The sequence below is a fragment of the Sturnus vulgaris genome, chromosome 1, assembly GCF_052056855.1.
Source record: "Sturnus vulgaris isolate bStuVul1 chromosome 1, bStuVul1.hap1, whole genome shotgun sequence".
In the NCBI taxonomy this organism is placed as follows: Eukaryota; Metazoa; Chordata; class Aves; order Passeriformes; family Sturnidae; genus Sturnus; species Sturnus vulgaris.
The window spans coordinates 99,116,279-99,135,177 of NC_142243.1; the positions used below are offsets into that span (position 1 = coordinate 99,116,279).

The 18,899-nt window shown below is 39.3% G+C and overlaps 1 protein-coding gene across 1 annotated transcript; it reads right to left on the reverse strand.

Moving 5' to 3' along the window:
* Positions 1 to 2,161: 2,161 nt before the first annotated feature.
* Positions 2,162 to 18,593, reverse strand: CNDP1 (carnosine dipeptidase 1). Its single transcript, XM_088172487.1, has 13 exons — positions 18,433 to 18,593; positions 17,121 to 17,215; positions 13,511 to 13,629; positions 12,563 to 12,706; positions 11,152 to 11,314; positions 9,963 to 10,051; positions 7,823 to 8,023; positions 6,342 to 6,426; positions 5,633 to 5,793; positions 4,118 to 4,282; positions 3,794 to 3,935; positions 3,240 to 3,387; positions 2,162 to 2,385 (listed from the first exon to the last, which is right to left on the reverse strand). Exons 3-13 carry the CDS (start codon positions 13,586 to 13,588, stop codon positions 2,280 to 2,282), a joined length of 1,482 nt encoding a protein of 493 aa, XP_088028613.1. The 5' UTR covers positions 13,589 to 13,629; positions 17,121 to 17,215; positions 18,433 to 18,593; the 3' UTR covers positions 2,162 to 2,279.
* Between the last annotated feature and the right edge of the window lie 306 nt (positions 18,594 to 18,899).

Consider the following 18,899-nt stretch of genomic DNA (forward strand, 5'->3'; position numbering starts at 1 on the left):
ACAAGGCTGACAAGATGATGTAAAATATTAAAAAAAAATTTAAAAAAAAAAAAAAGTAGCTCTAAATACCGCTGTGGGTGGGAGTTGCTTTCCCAATGCTTGCTTTCTTTCATGGACAGAAGAATCTGAAATTGAAGTTTTATGCTCTTTCTCTCCTCTGGTACTGAAGGAGGCATGGAGATGATCTGCATAATTCAGTGGCCCCACTCTTTCACTCATGTAGTTTTAACTTGACAATAAGTGAATATTTCAGAGCAGAACCTTATTTCAGTGCACTGCTCAGAGAGTGCTTATAAAATGATGGTCTTTTTTGACTCTATTTTATTTGTCATTCCAAAGAGCAACAGTAAAAAATACATAAGCCCCTCTTCCATTTCAACTTCATAATGTTGTAGAACACATAGACAGCATCTATTATAGTGGTATTTCAGAGCAGTCATACTGCTAAAACACAGTCTCCATCCCTCTTTCATGAAGAAATCTGCCACTCCCATCTCACCAACTTTTCAACTCTTCTGTCAAAAGGGTCATATTTATAAGCAGAGGTTTCTTTCTATTATGTTTTAAACTAATTTGGGGATAGTTCTGTACAGGACTAAAACTTTGTCACAATGATCCTTGTGGTTCTCTTCTAACTTGACATATTCTGTGAGTCTGTGTGATTCCGTAACTTGTAAAACCACTGCAAACCCAGAGATTGCAATATTTTATGTCAGTTATATGTCTTGAAATATTTCAGCAAAATTCCTTCATGTACCTCTGTGGTATGATAGCTTTGAAGCATGGACCAATGTGTCCTGAGCCCTGTGCAGACACTGGAGTACTCATCCCTGCAACATTCATTACCATGTTGGTTCCTAAATGCTTTCAACAGGTGAAGGAAACTGAGAGATCACAGAGAATTTTTCTGCAAGTTGATGATCTGTAAACCAGAGCCTTCTGGTCTCCGAGGCTTTTGGTCCTTGTCCTGGAATGAAGTGCAGTTCTGCAGTCAGCAGTGCCAAGTAAGAGACTGAGCTGAGTCCTCCTTTTCCCCTTCAATACCATCAGCAGCCAGAGCCAGAATCTTTACTCAGCTCTTGCAGCTGAACTGTGAGCCTCACAGTCTCAGGTAGGGCTGAAAATGGGTGTTTATTGAGAATGTATGAGTATTCTCTTCTATTGACTCCCCATCCACAGCTTTGTTCTTGCAGATTTTTGCAGGGAGAGAAAGGAAGGATCCCGAGTACTTTCTGTAATTTCCTTAATATATATTTTTTTAACAGTAGGGATAACACTACTGGTTCAGTTGGTTTGGTTGTGTGTGAATTAATTATGTTAGAGTAAAAATCCCATTTTAAAATTTAAAAAAAACTAGATTTGAATTGTGAGCTTTGTGCTGGATGTTTTGCCTAAACAGCAAACAAGAGCTCTCAACTAATTTGTTTTTATTTCATAATACATCATTTGCCTTTGACTTAATTATGAATGTAAACTGATGCTTTACAAGTAATTAACAACCAGATGCTAATTGGGTGGGAAAACACCCTTCTGATGACAGATTTTGGCCTGAACAGATGTTAACAAAAACCTCTTTCTATTGCTTGGAAAAAAGTCACATGAAGAAAATATGAAGTGATTTTTAAAACTGCACACAGCACAGTAAGAGGTGATTTGCATGACAGGGAAGGCGGAATCCAAACCTGGAAATGTTTATTTATTGTTGCAGTTCTACTTACCTCAGTGATTATACCCATAAATAGATATTATTAGGCAAATCCTCACATCAAACTCAACAAGAACATTTCACTGCATTTCCTACGTAAAACCTTCTGTGAAGGACAAGGAAAGATATTCATTTGATAGTAGATATTTCTTCAAAGAATTACTTACGTATACTTTTGTATATCGTTAGGGGGAAACTACAGTGTGTATTGCTCATATTCAGAAATTGGAATGTCAGCTAGGCAGCATGAAGAGTTATACTACAAAACAGAAGTAATTTTGATAAAATGGATGTATAAATTCCCTTTGTCCTGAAGTTTAAAACTAAAACATAACATGTTCCATTGAGCAAGAATGAACCTTATTTTACAATTAACCTGATTTATAGCATTAGGGATAAGATCACTTGATGGACCACATCACAAATGCATGCCATTTAGTAGTATGCCAGGAAATAGCACGGCTTCTTTTTTATTTTTTCCACTGATTCACAGCCACTGAATATGGGATTTATATGTTTTATATAAGTTAGAAAGTTTAACAAAGTGCTTTGCTGATTTTCTTGACATGGTCTGTCAGTTGGTAGTCTCTGTGTGGGAAGTTTCACGTAAGTTCCGATGTAACTTTGATATTTCCAGGAAAAAAGCTGCAAACAATTTGGTTCCTTCAATGTAGTTGTGTCTGTGAAGAAGGAAAGAAACATAATGAAGTCATGTTAGGCTGTCCTGCTCTTAAAATTTGGAACATAGGCCAATGAAGTTTTATGAGTCTTCAGAGGAATTTGCAGACTGGTAACTCTCAAAAGTTACCCAGTGCACAAAAATGCTGGACACCCTTCAATTTAGTACTCCTCTGGATTTATTTCAGAAAACTTTTTCCAAGTTTACATCCCCAAATTGGTATTACCTGTAGCCAGCAGCATTGAGGCTTTAATGAGGGGAGGCTAAAGGTAATCTGAGAATTGCTGTAGGATTCTCCTCTTTCCAGAGTTCAGCATGAGTTGACTAAGAGCCTGCACAAGTGTTCAGGCAACACACTGAATAGTGGCTTACCATGATGTTTCCAACAATAAACACCAGTGACAAGTTTAAGTTTGGGGTTTTTTGTATAATTATGCAGTTTTTGATCCCTGGACTATAAATAAATCCTTATAGCCATTTATACTGAAAACCATCAAAATCCTTACATAATCATGAGTGCCTGTGACTGGCACACTTCAAAATAGATACTGTGATGGAAGAGTGTCTGTCCACACCAACATCTTTCAGACCAGAGGCAAATTTCATTGCTAGTGAAAAGAAATTTTCCAGTGTGATGAATTTAAAGACTGAGTAGACACCCTGTGAGAAGTGTATAATGTTATGCATTAGACTGGGAATTTTGCTTTCTGCTTAGCAGAGCAACTTGTAGGAGATAGTAGGTTTGGGCTGCCCAATGCACAGCAAAGTTTCCCATCTGGGCATGCTCATTCATGGGTACCAAGGGGCTTCAGCTCTCCTCTCTTCTCTTATAGGAGAAAGACAAATGAAAGAAACCTGCTTATTTTCTCATTCTGGGAATGCTCCCCATCATCGGCCGCTCCAATCGGCAGCATCATCACACTTTTCTGTGTTACAGTCTGAAACATTCTGGCAACAGGAATTGTTGAGCCATCACGAATGAAATCTGGATCTTCTCCAAAAACTGAAATACATGGGAAAAATCAATTAATAAATAGGTGTAACCCAGGTGCTTTTTTCTGCATTGCTTAAATATATGAAAGAGCTGATACTAAGAGCTTCTGAGTAGAAAAGGGTTTAAGTATGTAGCCAATTGATTTCACAAGTCAGCTCTGCTCTATAAACCTCTGGTTTCTTATCAATACAAAATTAAGTAAATGAGTCCTTTTGGCTACCTCTATAAAGCATTTCAAAATTTAGCAAGGTATGGAAGATGCTGATGTTCTATCAAAATCAATGAGATTTATTAGGGTAAGAGGCTGCAGCACTGAACTGGGAAATCTGTTTTGCCCTATTGTTGAGCATAGTGCCCCTGCGCACTTGTAAACACACTAAGAACTGGAAAAAAGAAAAAAAGAAAAGGAACACACCTGTTTTTATTGCCCTTCTTGCTGCTTTATATAGTAGATCATTAACATCAGCAAGCCAGGGCTTTGCACCCAAAGGCATGGACACTTTCAGTTTGTTTGGACTGTTTCTCTTGGAAAAGACACCCTCCAAGTGTTCCACCACCTGTAGGGAAAATACTTTTCAAAAAGTCTTTCATCTCACACATTCCTTATATACCCACATTCTTACTTCTCCTGGAAAAAAAATAAATGCTAAAAACATTCCGTTTACAAGTCTAGAGTTGTGAGGTGCTAAGAGGGACTTAGTTTATACAGTAGTGGCCAAAGAAAAGATTTGTCTCTTACCTGTTTTTTCACAACTGAAAGGTTCATGTGGGGGACCTGACGGATTGAGAATTTGCCAATTACTTTTGCTGGAATGACTGTTTTAATGCCTGGTTCATGGAAAGCTCCTTCAATCCCATGAATAGAGAGAGAGGGGTAACGCCACAGGTGTAGAAGTATTTCTTCCTTTAAAAAAATTTTGAAAATGTAAGGGATGACACTGGAGCCAGCCGCAACTGATATAAACAAGCTTTTTCCATCCTAAAATTTCTATTTCTATTATATTTTAAAGATATTTGATTTTTAATTTAAACCAATGCACATGTGTTTTCTTTTTTTAAAAATACTACTACTTTCAGTCATAGAAAGATTTGGATGGTAACAGTTTTTCATGAAAAATAAGAAAAATAGACCATTGTTTTAAAAATCTTGGAAATAATTTTTCCTAGTGCAAAGTAGTATCAGAACAACTTCTGATATGACTGCCTGTTTATCCTGGAACTTGTCACTGGAAAAACCATGAAGCTGGATTCATCCCAGATAACACCAGTGAAGAAATTCTACTAATGAACACTAAATAACACGATAGGAAAGATTATAATTTTCAGTAACCAAGTTTTTCTGGAGAAAATGTAGAGGAGAAACAAAATATTATGATTACTATTCTAAGGAAAATAGGAGAAATATATAAATTATAAACTGGTCTTCATGCAGAACTTCAGGGTCCTGCTGCTTTCCTTCAGTTTCATGAGACTAGACCTTTATCTACACATAAAATTAATATCAGTTCATCCTCATATAGGTAAAGCATCAAAACTCAGTGTAGTTACATCATACTTTTGTATTCTTGATTCTTACAGTCTAGCTTTAGGTAATTTGAAAGTTTTTTTCATGGAAATAAAAGCATCCATGTTAGCAGAACTTACACCAGAATAATTATCTTAGCGATAAAAAAAAAAATATCAACTCTTTTCTCCCAGCTGTTACTCTTGTGCAGAGAGATCTTTCCAAGCCAGCCCTTACTGCTGTTTTTTTATTTGGACATAATTTTTAATTGCTGGTAAGGAGAGGCTTGCAGCTTTGGATGCTTTTTATGGCAGGCTTGACAGACATCAAAATCTGTATTAAATAAAAGCCACCCAAAACATATCTGCCTAAAACTGCCTCCCGTTTTTTCAGAGCTGAATACAACTTTTTTCCTACCATGTAACCTAAATGTAGACATTTTAATTCACATTTTATTTGGCTGATTAGGTTTAGGGGGAGAGAAGGGGTAGGCAAGGAAGAGAGATATACTGTTAGTTTTTTATTATTCCTTTTAATTGATTATTCATATTTCAGATCACTTTCCCCAGATGCAGTGCCTAACATTTTAAGCAGACTAGTTTTCTTTACCTTTTACTTCTCAGTGCTCCTTTATTCTATTTTGAGCTTGCCATTGACTGAAAATATCTTTCGGTTTGGCTTAATACATGAATGCTCCGAAGAGGTGATTTAAATTCTTTCTGTGGAGTATTCATACAGATTTTATGTTACCTTGGTGCCATAGAGGAATTTTTTCACACCACAGTTATTTCTATGTTCCTCTAGATCAAATTCAATCGATTCATATAGTTTCTTTTCTTCCTCTGTCAGGGCAGCAACACTGTCATAGATTCCAGGGATCTGAATACGACCTGTGGAATCCACAAGGCTATCTACAAAATAAGATGCAGATATCAGTACAAGTGGAGCCTTTTTCTTCCCCTTGGCAATCATACCACCTTCTCCCTTCTACCTAGCTTTTTACCAAATTGGAAAGCCTAACAACTGTTTGTATCCATCAAGCTGGGACACCTAAATTGATACACCTGCATATTTATTAAAGAAAACCATTGAGCTGCTGTTCGTGTGTAGTGTGTGATGTGTCTGCCCAGCTTCTGGCATGAAAACATCATCCTACTGGGATACAAATCAGCATTAAAAGGTTGGGTTTCGCTATGTGTGTATGTATTAAAATTGCCTGTAATCCTTAGGTGCTCTTAACTGATGTGTGACTGACATCAGTTTAACATGTCTGAAGTCCTGGCCTTGCTGGGGACATTGCCTTCCTCAGCTGCCACCACCTGTGTCGAGGTCTGGAAACCTGGGGATCTTTCCTCAGTTGGACTTGCCTTACACCAATTAAAGGTGGCCCTGACCTTCACTAGGCTGATCACTGGGCAGCACTGCCCGGCTGCCCCCGAGCCATGATGTGTGCTCTTACCCAGCAGCGCTATCAGGTCCAGCAGTGGCTCGTGAATGATGCCTCCAAAAGTTCCAGAGTGAAGGTCCTTGCTGCCACACTCGACCTGTACCAAAACCACTGGTTACGTGTAAACACTACCTTATTCTTCTCTGTTTATTTTCTGCAGTGACTGGTGGCTCCAGTTTTTTTAAACAAGATCACAAAGGAATGGTAAGTGATTTTTCCTAATTATTAAATGGAAAACATCATGTTAGGAACAATCTGCTTTGGCAGAGAAGATGGAGCTCTGTTGTCAATCACCAGAGAGGGAAATTCAGCTGTCTGTAGCACTCACATACTTGAGAGCAAGGGTCCTTCTCCACTCCCTCTTTTGCTTCAGTAAGATTAAAGACATCATACATTAAACATTTGCATATTATTACTGTTTCTAACATCAGAGAATAAATTCTTCAAGCTGTCTAACCTTTTTATTTAATGCAAAATCTTCTTTAAAAAAGGCAAAAATTAATCTTGTTTGATATTAAAAATATGTGTCCAACCTTAATTCAAGATTGCAACAAATAAAAATTTATAGGTCTCTTGAATAACAAGGCTTTAGAATAGAGGCATTTGAGTTATTAAATGGGTTCTTTTTCCAGACACATTTTCATACTTGGGTTTATCATAAAATATTTTCCTGCAAAGAACTTGTTTATTCTTCTCAAAACCTCATTACAGCTAACTGTCTACTAGCAGGGAGAGATCATTTTTGATGTTTTAATAGCATCATTTTTCTTAACCAAGACTTAGAAGAATTGAATCAAGGCTGCCAAGGCTCTTTCAGTTAAAAAAAATTCATTCTTTTTCAGACATAAAGGTTAATGCAGATTTTTCTTTAGTTCTCAAGTTCTTTAATCTTCTCTCTGAATTCCTTTTATGCTTCATCAGGAAGTATTTCCAGATGAGAAATTTCTGCTCTTATATTTCACAGTAGCTCTCATTGCCTGCTAAATATAGCATGTTGGCTACAGTGAACCTTTATTTGCTTCTGCCAATGGTTGCAAAAATTTTGTGTGGTGTTTAAACCCAGAGATCCAACCAAACTGAGTCCCTTGAGGCTGATTCATTATACTGAGCAGTATCTGCTGCAAGAGGGCAGAGCAGCAGAAATGATGGTTTTGGAGAGAGCTGGAGAGGCAGGTGTAGGGACAGTGTCCATGAGAACAGAGTTGATGTGCAGAGGGGAGGATGAGAAGAGACTGGAAGAGTGGCAGGACAGTAATGAGATAGGAAAGGGATCAAGGGAAGAAATGATTGAGGAGAAGTTAATGGAGGTTAAGTAAGGCTAATTGAACTGAAATGAGGAGGGAAATCTGCAGAAGCCCAAAGGGATGCAGAAGAAAGTTCTGTACTTGTAAATATTAAGCTTTCCTTCAGTCTTTCTCTGCATGCAGGTGTAAGTACAGCTACATCATTGCTGTCTGTCAGAGGCTCAGTTGGAGTGAACCTGTGTCCTTTACCTCCACAAAAAAGCAGGCATTTCCCCGACTGCCATAGGTGAGGGCAGGCTTCTTGTTGCTGAGCCACAAGTTGTCTGAAATTACAATATAATCAACATCAGAGAAGAAGTTCTGGTTTTCTTCCTCAAGTAGCTTCTCTAGCCCCAAGGATCCTGCTTCTTCCATGCCTTCAATTACAAACTTGAAGTTCACTGGCATAGCCTAAATAAAAAATTAAAAATCTGAGTAAGAAACAAGCATTTTAATTCTTTTTCAAAAGGATTTTAAAATTAGGAGTGGTTTGCTGTACAAATTATGTTAGGTTAGGAAAGATGTAGGAGGAGTGTGCAGGATATATGGCTTGCTACATTAGAAAAGCCAGCGACAGACACATATAGGTTCCCAGAAAGACTCATTCTCTTCCTCATGTTTTTATCTACTTTTCATTTTTAGAGGAGAATAAGTGATGTCTTTTTTTCTTCTTTGTCTTTTCAGAAAACTTGCTGAAATGTCTCATTAAATGGGCTTTCTTTAAGTGCTATTCAATATTCTAATTGCTTCAGGAATTCATACTGTGTAATAGCAATTGCATTTTCACAGAAAATTTCCTGCCTCTTACATTTCTACTGTTACTGCCCGTGTGGGAGCCACTGGCTGTGGTTTTCCCAGTGTTGTCTATCACCAGACTTACATGGTGATAAAAATGTTGTCAGTGACTCTACTGTAATTGTCTTTTTAACACTCATAAATTTGCAAGCCTGCTGGTTGATAAGGATGCATTTCCAAGAGTAATTAGGAGAACTTTCATTATGGAATAGTGGGAATTGAAAATGCTGACACATCCCATAGGGGACATAAATTTCAACTTAGTTTCCTGTTACAATTCATTTTCTCATTAGAGGTTTTAAGATGTTTTCTCTTTTATTCAATGCTCAGATTAAAAGCAAGAACAAATATGTAAAATTAAATGAACTTGCATCATGGATGGGTTCACTAATGGATCATCAGTTGGCCACAGAAGTTTTAGAAACAAACCATTAATGAATATTGTTTGATGGTCTATGCTGCTTTCTAGAGAAAGGCTTCAAATGACAAAAATTCCTTTTTGCTTGCTTGTTAAAATGTCAAGATAGCTATTAGTGATTTGAAAAGTGATGTCAGACCCATAACCATATCCAGTTACAACAACTAGTGTTTAGGCAAATAATGTGTATATTTTCTAGTGCTTAGAAGAGACCAAGGTCAATTCATCACTATAGATGCAAGAAAAACATATATTCCAGAAGGTTGTAAGAGGACTCTAAAAAAAAATAAAATAAATCAAGACTGAATGCTCAGTTTGTGCCATAATGTCATACAAGGGACAGAAAACTCTTTCTCAGCACAGTAACAGAATACGTCATGCAAATTCACCTTAAAGGATGATAGCTAAGCCAGTTACAAGCCTAAAATATATTTGGTTTATCTTTACTTTGGAGGTAAAAACTACTCCAAAATTACTAAATTATTTGAAGATGACTATGTGAGTCATTGTAGTAATTTAGGCAAATGTCTGACCTCAGAAATATGTCTGAGTGATTGTATTTGTACTAGGTACCCATTCAAAGTATTTGCTTTGATAAATCTAATCTGTTGGTGACATGACAGGCCATTCTGGATGAACATTTTTTAGATGCTTATTCTCTTCACACAGATACCTTTAATTTATGTATCTTGTAGGCAGACAAAACCAAAGATCAGCAGAATGTATCAGCAGTCACGAGTCTTCATGAGCATTCTGTAATGTCTGTTCTTTTCCCATTTTAAAAGCTCTCAAGAGAACAGGATATCAGAGCTGTGTAACGTATGTAATACATATTGAATACTTTCCTGTGGGTTTTTCTCTGCAGGGCAATGGCAGCAAGGCTGTATTTGCATTGCAGACAGGCTGCTCAAAACAGAAATGCCCTAAGACAAATTCTTACTGGAATGGGACCAGTGCCCTAAGTGCTGCATCAGAAATAGCTAATATTTCAAAATGTAGTCTGTTGGGACAGAGAGGCATCATCTTAATTCAGGAATGTAAATATATCCCTCCAGAGATATAATAAATAATAACAACAAATAATAGTAAATAATAAAAATTAGCAATAATAATAAAGAAATCTTCATTGATACCTACTAATTTCAAGACTCTAAATGTTTCCACTGCATTTATCCAAGCTAGGACAGGTCCTTTATTGTCTGTTGCTCCACGCCCATAGAGGTTTCCTTAAAAAGAAAAGAGGGAAGTTTTTGAGCAATCTTTGAATTTTCCCTCATCAATGTAATTGGCAAATTTCAGTTGCCACAGAAGTTTTAGTGATGGAGGAAAGAAGTATCAAAGTGTCAGGATTTCACTGACTCATTTTACATAAGGTGATGAGTGTTTAGGTGCTTCCAATGGACTGGTACACTTTTTTTTCCCCCTTTCCTTCTTTTTAAGCATAATATGCATTATGTTGTGGTTTCTGCTACATGCCAATTTTTGAGCTTCACTTTTCTTCTCAGGAACTGTTTGTTCTTACTAGATATGCCTTAAGGCTTTGCACAATATACAGCTTCTGGACACATTCAGAACTGGTAACAAGCAGCAAAAACCCTACAGATAAATGCCAGAAATGGCAGAAATATGAAGCTACAAGTCTAAGTGTGTAATTTCTTTTTCACCATCATGTACAGTTACCACTGTACATGAAACTGAAATCTGTGCCTGTGTATAAACTTCTGTAGCAGTCCTCACTGAATATATACTGGAATGAGGCAGAAGAATTATGCCAGTGAGGCTGTTGGGAATTGATCCCAGATAATGAGAAAAGGTGATAGTGGTTATAGCCTGGGAATCAGGATTTCTGATGTCTAACTTATCTGCTGACCCTCTATCCATTATTTTTGTTCCTTCAGTCAGTTAGCTATGCTGGAAGGATAATTACATTAAGGGCTCCTCACATTCTTCCACCACAAATGCTCCTTAGCTCCAGCATGGCAGGTGGAACTACAAAAGTGGCATGAAGCAAAAGCAGGAGGTGCAAGGGAGGACAGTGGTTGATGAAAAAATCCTGTAAGAACTTTCAAGCAGAAATGGATTCTCTATTGAATACTTTATAAAGCATCTTTAACCTCACATTGCTTTTCCACACCAAATATTAGGCAGTCACTGATGGGTCTCACTAGTCTCAGAACAATCATCAAAGCTGAGAGATGCTGGACATGTCCCAAAGATTTCCACAGAAATCTTCATGCTTTGGTTAAATATACAGGAACCTTTCTCCCACTCAGAACCTCAGCTGTGTATTCAAATAACGATACAAGACTTATGAAAAGATGCACACCATCGATTTCAGTCAGTGTGTAGGGGTCAGTGTTCCAGCCATCTTCCTTCTTGGCAGGCTGCACATCCACATGACCATAGAAACATACAGTGGGATTTTGTGGCTCCTTCCCCAGCTCCCCAAGAATCACAGAAGGCAGTGGGAGGACTTGGCCATCAGGCAGCTGTGAAGAATGGTTAAAAAAAGGCAACTAAGGAAAACCAAACTTTCTAAAACTTACAAATGTACAAAAAATCTGGAGTTTTCAGTATTGAAAATACCTCTACACTCAATTGACTTTGATTTGATTAGGTGCACAGATCTGACTGAATCCAGTTCTAACCTATTCAGAGAAATGAACCCCAAATGTTTATTTCCTGCTGGACTCTGTGGAGCTCTTCTAACATTTTATTGTCATAAATGCCTTCCTCACTAACCTCTCACTTCCCAGCACTGGAGAAGACAGACATAATCTTGTGCTATGGAGTCTATTGTGACACTGAAATAGTCAAAAACTGCACAAATTAATTTGGAGTTTGATTTCACCAAAGACAGAGGGCAGGAATCCTGTAAGCTCAAATGTGGAAACTGAAAAAGTGCTGCTGGCAGGAGGCAGCAGCTATGTCAGACTGTCTTAAAAACAGGTTAAGGCTAGTCCTCTAATGTGGCTCTGTGCAGAACACAGCGCCACACAGAGAATTGCATTCTCTGCAACTATCAAACAACACGACCTGAAATATTAAAGTGTTGCTGTACTTCAGGGTCCCTGTGCTAAGAATCAGAATCCTCACCAAAAGCCTCAGAGAAAAGAGAATTACTATTATTGAACTTTTGAATTCCTGTTAGAGTAGAAATGTAACAGCCAGGGCAGAAAAGAGCTCATGGCTACAGTAAGGTAAGTAAATTAGAGACTAAGGTTTCTCAGAGACGAATTCTTCTCTGTTGCTTTCCAATGAAAGAAAATGGCTTGGATCATTTGTCAGAAGCTCTGAAAACCAAAGATGATGCTCTAGGTAGCTAACCCTTTCTGTTTGACAACATTTTCCTTGTAAAAACAATCTCCCTCATAAAGAAAGTTCAGTGACAAGTGATGCATTAGTTCTCATGCTTCATTACAGACAAAAATTTTAAAACAAGCGCAGTAAAAAAACTCAGTCCTTTTACTTTTGCAAACTGCTCCCCTCTAGTTAAAAGCATCAAACTCCCTCCTATGAACAGAACATCAATTTGCATTTGGATTGCCTGTGTGGTTCCCAGTATGTTCAGTTCTCAGACCTGATTTCAGCAGGTACCATGTACAGGACTATTGATAAATTTGTATCTAGCTTTCAAAAAATAACACTTGTCATAACATACACGTACATAGCACCGAATGCTATAGGTAGACCCATGTGTAGATGTGATGCTTTAAGTCCAAGGATCAGATAAGCACCTGATGTGACCCCAAGTTTACTGAATTAACAGTGGCTCCCAGTGCTGCAAGTCTGTCTGCTGCCAATGCCACCATTCGCATTACTTCTTTCCTCAGATGAGGTTGAACAGAATCACTTTCCACAGCCACCCATTCCTTCAGATCCTGCACAGGAAAAAATGTGCAATTAGGTGATGCAGAATGTTGTTGTCCTTGGCCCTTGTATCAGAAATCTCACACGGGAAAATTATTTCCTTTCTGTGTCATCACAGCATTATCACAGATGCTCTAAAGTTTCAGGATAGATAAGAATCACTTGGATGTCTCCCCAGGGTTGAGATTCCTGATTTTCTAAACAGGGAGGATGCTCACACTTAGGCATTCACATTGTCAACCCCGGATCTAAAATCCAGTGGAAGAGAAGGTAGACTAGATGCTGACTAGTTTGCATTATAGAAATTGCATTATGTACAACTTACCTTGGTGATTCTCATGAGGATTCTTTCAGAAGTGCTTATAGATTCAAAGCATAACTGATACTGACTGGACTAATTATGTTTCTGTCCTTTAACAGAGGGCTGACAAAAATGAAAGCACAAACCCACATGGGACTAAGACTTCTCCTCGTAAAGAGCAAACCTACAAAAATCAGTTCTGAAGCAAAGACAGAGAGCATCCTATCTGGTTTGCATGCCCCATGCAGGTGCATTTTGTCTTAGTGAACACACTCAAAGGATGCCCACAGCCATTTTGTCAGTGGAAGTCCAGTCAAGTCCCTCCTTCACCCCAGGGGTCCCCAGCAGTCTGTCCCCTAACAGTCTTGCTGTGTGAAGTGCATGCTGCACTCCTGATACCAGACCTGGACCTCTGCTCATTACCTTTGTGACAGGCAGTTCTCCTGCCAGAGGAGCTCAGGGGCTCTGGGGCACCAGGTCTGTATTCATAATTTCACTGCAATATAGCTCCTACCTTGATGAAATCACTTTGATGTGCATCAATGTACTGGAAGATCTCCATCTCCAGTGCTGAAGAGGATGAGGAGGACATTACTGCCTTAGAGGGGAGCACAGGGCTGAAATGGATGCTATCTGAAAGTTAAGGACAAAATTTAACATTACAGACATCCTGCAATGTCCATGTCTTTTCAGTGCTAGAAAGCAGAGACATTTGCAAAGTGCTGAGCTTATTTAAGTCTCTTTTACTCTCTTCAAGCCAGGAGAATGTGCACTCATTTTACCACATAAAAACTTCAACTGAGTCAGTGTCAAGGCGCTGAAAGAAAAAATTGAAAAAAAAAACCACAGAGGGAACATTTTTAGTTTCAGCTTCATAAATAACCTAGGGGTAACATTTTCTGAAGAAACATTTGTTGTATCAGTTTTTTAGTACACAAGCATCAAATTGTATGTTCTGGGAAGACAACCCTGGGGCAAGACTTGCAGACACAAACAGGCATGGTGTCATGTCATCTTTCTTTTTCTTCATTTCTAGAATCATAGAATATCCTGAAATGGAAAGGATCCACACAGATTCTTGAGTCCAAGTCCTGGCCCTGCATAGCACAACTGCAGGAATCCCACCATGTGCCTGAGAGCACTGTCCAAGCACTCTTTGAACTCTGTCAGTTTTGGTGCTGTACCACTTCCCTGGGGAGCCTGTTCCAGTGCACAAGCACCCACTGGGTGAAGAACCTTTTCCTGATATCCTGCCTAAACCTACCCTGACACAACTTCAGCCCATTCCTTCAGGTCCTGTCCCTGGTCACCACAGAGAAGAGGTCAGTGTCTGTCCCTTCTCTTCACCTCACAAGGAAGTTGTAGACTACAGTGAAATCTCCCCTCAGTCTCCTCCAGGCTGAACAGACCAAGTGACCTCAGGTGCTCCTCATGCAGCTTCACCTCATTGCCCTTCACCATCTTCACAATCCTACTTCGGACACTCTGATAGTTCAATGTCATTTTTATATTATGGCACTAGAACAGCCCCCAGCACTCGAGGTGAGGCTGCCCCAGCTCAGAGCAAGACATTCCCCTCCCTTGCCCGGCTGTGATGCTGCACCCCAGGACATGATTTTCCCCCCAGACTGCCAGAAGACAGAAAATTGGATTCACTGACACAGATTCCATATTTTACATTAATAAGGGAAAACAAGCCTGACACTGGGGAGTATTAGAAAACTAATAGCTTTTGTGGTTATTTAAGAACAGTAACAATACTGAAACACTTGGTAAAGGCAGAAGTCATTTAGTAACTGCAAACCTCCCTGGCATCTTTTTTTTTTTTTTTTGACAAGGTAAGACTTTAAAGTGAGTTTTTCTTATTCCTCCAGTTTTCCTTTCATGTTTGCTTGAAGTTGTTGCTGTAGTGTCTTGAACTGGTATTAGCAGAGTAATCCTTGGATGGCTAAATACTTGGTTGGGCTAAATTCAGAACAGGTGCTGTATCAGGCTGAGATAGGATGGACTCCAAGGTCAAAACCCAATGCTCTTCTGAAGATACTCTATAATAGTAACAAAAGCTATAGTTGCAGGTCCATCCATAACTCCTTAACTGTGATGCATTGCTAAGGTGATAGGCTATGGTAATATTAATAATTTCAATTATGTTTCTCTGACAGACAAGGAAGATTGAAAACCCAAGCATGATTAACAAGATGAGGGAAACATTGTTCACTTTGGCTGGAGATCCTGGCTGTATGAAGGATGGATCCTATTTTCCAACCTTCCCTCAGAAGCAAGGTTACAAGGTTTACTTCACTTTCTGAAGTGAAGCTTTGGGAAGGCTTCTGACAGTAGATATAATTCCCAGGTTCTCGTTCCTGACATTTCTTGACACTGGAAACACTGGTATTGAAAGAGACCAAATGCTGATTTTGCAGGAGAGTGAAGCTGCAAAGCACTGTTTTGGAGAACTGTTTGTTAACCAAGCCAAGAAAATCCAAAATTGGAGGCGGTTTTTAGAATGGAGAGATTAAATTTAGCTATATTATTTAAATATAGAAATATTTTTTAAATACTAAACTCCAACCTTAAGTGATGGTCAAAGTACCATTTTCTTCTCACATTATTTTCTCCATAAAACAGTAAACCCTACCTACAAGAGGTGGATCTAATCAAAATTCCCTTCAAATCTTTTCATCATCAGTCACACAGCAGCAATGTGTCCGAAAGCAAAAGTAATTATTACAGGAATTTTTGAAGCAAGCATGGAAAAAATCTGGACACTTCAGATGAGACAAAGCAGTTTCTGGGATTTAACAACAAAGACATGGTAGAGAATGAGGTTTTGATAATTTAAGTTACCGTCACCTTTGGATTGAGCTTCTGCAGGTAAGGCTTAAGTACAGGAATTCTTCAAAAGGCATCTTAAACTTAAAACCCCCAGTCTGGCTATTTCTTCCAGCCTTAGACTGTGCAAGTGGCTGCAAATATTTGTCAACTGAAGCCCGTTTCACAGAGGGCAATAGGAAGTAGGAGTGTGGACCACAGGCATGGTCAGGAGGATTTCCCGGGCTGCACAGGGCAGAGGAGAGAAGGCCACGAGTCCCAGACTGGGGTGGTGGTAAAGGGACCCTGGTGAGCTGGACCCTGAGTTTCCTGGCACAGACAAGACACTGGAACTTGCTGAGGCAGTGCCTGGGTAGATACAGGAGGGCATCTGAGCCAAGACATTGCAGATCACATTCAAAAGGGACTCAAGGTACTTGGAGATGATCAGCATTAGGTAAAAGCTGAGCACAGAGGCCACTTATGTTGTTTGCTTCTCTTTTTGTCCCTGTGTGCTTCTGGGGGACCAGGCAATGGCTCTGCTTGTGTGATGTTGCTCAGTTTCACTTTAGCCAGCAGTGTCCCAGGAGAGCAAAGTTGACCTTGAGGCTGGTCCTTTTGACTGATAAAGTGGATTCCACCTGGGAGCTGGGTCTCACAGAGTGGGAGCTGGATCCCACATGAGCTGAGGAGAGTATGGGACTGTGATGGGTGCATTTGCAAGGGGCTCTGGAAAAGTGCAAGGCTCTGCACCCCCAGAAGAAAGTGATGGCAATAGGAATGGTACAGGGAGCACTCATCTGCAGGTGGGATGAAACCTAGTTTTGCCATGATCAAGAGATCCCAGGATTTCAATCAGCTGTTCATCTAGAGAGACATCAGGGCCATTATCTTCACTTACCACAAAGCTGGATGGATGCCTCAGTTTCACACACATTTCACTCCTTTTTCCACTTTGTAATTTCCAAACCTCAATTTGGAAAACATTTACAACAGAAGCCACTGAATGCACCCTCATTTAACCTTACTGCAGAAAACTAGACTGGCTTCTCAGGTTCACTTATGTAAAAAATAGATCTTTTGGTTATGCCATGCTTGAACAAGGAAGATCATAGCAGAGGTCAGAACATAGCTGCTAAAGACACCAAGCTCATGCAATGGATTTCAATATCAGTGTCTCCATCACATATGATTTCCGTTCATTCTGTTCAAATCTTTGATATTGCTGAATTCTATGCATTTCAGCTCTAAAAAAAATTAGTATATTATATATATATATGTGTCACCTTATGGTGACTTGAATAACTACATACCTTTTAATGTCAGAAGCACAAAAGGGCTGCTTGCTCTTACAGAGGATGTATGCTGTGGTGCTGGTATCTCTTTGTCTCAGTTACGTGCAAATGACCTGGAAAGATGCAGACAAGGGACTTATGTCTTTGTCATGTTTCATTAGCATTTAACTGTTTAAGAAAATGAAACAAGGAAGCTAAAATGCTGTGAAGGAAAAAAGCCCCAACCAACCAAGCAAAGCATCCTAGGGGAATCTGGATTATTCTGTGATATTTTAGAAACAGATCATAGAATAGCACAAAAATACTTTCTTTCATAAACAAAAGTAAGGAACAGTGGCAAAGTTTGAAAAATTAATGTGAGGCAATAACAAGTAGCAGAGTGCACAAAATATTAATAATTCAAACAAGAAATTAGGTAACAGCTATGTTTTGCTGTAGTAGAAGGAGGGAGGGAGGGGAGTAGCTGGTGGAAATTCATGTTAATGCATTACTAATACACAAAGTGCTGCTCAGGAGCGTTTGGATTGCAACTGGAACAGCTCATGTCAAAAAGGCAGTCAGTTTAATAAAGCTGTAGAAAGATTTCAGGCAAGGCTGAAATATCTCAGTGTCATGAGGAGTGGAAAAATGAAAGAATGATAAAGTTGGGGGGATATCAAACAAAGACTTCAGTGTTCAATGTCAAGTGTATTTTATTTGATGTCATTTTAAGGAGCAGTTGCTGCTCTACAGAAAAATGTAGTATGCCTATTTTTAGAAATAGTGCATGACAGTCAGTTTTGCACTTTCTCTTCCTTTGTTCCTTAGTAGTAGGAACATTTTTTGTCTTGCTTTCTCCCATGTTGTTAAGCACTGTTAAAAGAAAACTTAGTGTTCTTCTGTGGTGATTTAACAAGAAATCCAAGTTGATTCTTTAACTGGGATGTTTCTTTGATGAAATATCAACTAAACTTGCAAATATTTGAGAAGTAGCTCCTGAGCAAGCTTTGAAGGCCTCCTCGTGTGGCCTGAAGCACTTGCTTCATGTGCTTCCCTCCCTGCTACACCTGCATTCCAGGTGGGTGCAGGGAGGAGGGTGCCAATGAAAACTGAACATTGAGTTGCAAACACCCCAGAGAAAAACAATCAGGACTCGTCTGGTTTGCAAATAACATAAAGTGCATGACAGGACATAAAGATGGTTATGGCAGTAGGAACTAATTGACCAAATCAATGGTGGACTCCATTGAAAGGAACATTCCCTCTAAGCAATCCCCATCAAGGAAGATAACTGAGCTAATCGGGATACTTTTTAACTTCCTTTGACAATACTCATTGGTAAGTGGGATACCTTTGGTGGAAGTAAGCAATCAAGCCACAGTCACCTCTCCAGTTAAGTGAGACCCTTGGAGGAGGAGGAAGAGGAGGATGACAACTCTTCACGTGGCAGTTCTCAAGCCCAGCCTTGCCCACCTGCAGCCGCTGTTGTAATGACTGCAGAGACCCAGACACCTGCAGGGGAACAAATGCCAGCTCACAGCGCCTGACTGCACTTGGAGATTACTAAAGTATTATCATCCAAATCAACAGACTGTGTAGAAACAATGAAAATGTCTGGTGGGAAGCATAGGCAAGGTCTGCACTTGCTGGCAGGTGACAGTGCAACACCCACTGCTATTCCCAGCAGTCAGCTCCTCAGGTGTTGCAGTATCAGCTGCCTGAATGGTGTTTTGGAGAACAGCAATGACCAGCCCTGCCCGTGCTCAAGCCAGCCCTTTAATAAAAAAAGCGAGATCCTGTCTATCAGTTCTGTTTTGC

Bases quoted from the DNA above. Each gene is read 5' to 3' on its own strand.
- CNDP1 (XM_088172487.1), bottom strand. From the start codon at position 13,588: ATGTCCTCCTCATCCTCTTCAGCACTGGAGATGGAGATCTTCCAGTAC. The intron at 3,936-4,117 runs GTAAGAGACAAA...TTTTCCCTACAG, and splicing joins TTTCAGTTGTGAAAAAACAG to GTGGTGGAACACTTGGAGGG. The intron at 2,386-3,239 runs GTTTCTTTCATT...CCTTCTTCACAG, and splicing joins CAGAATGAGAAAATAAGCAG to ACACAACTACATTGAAGGAA.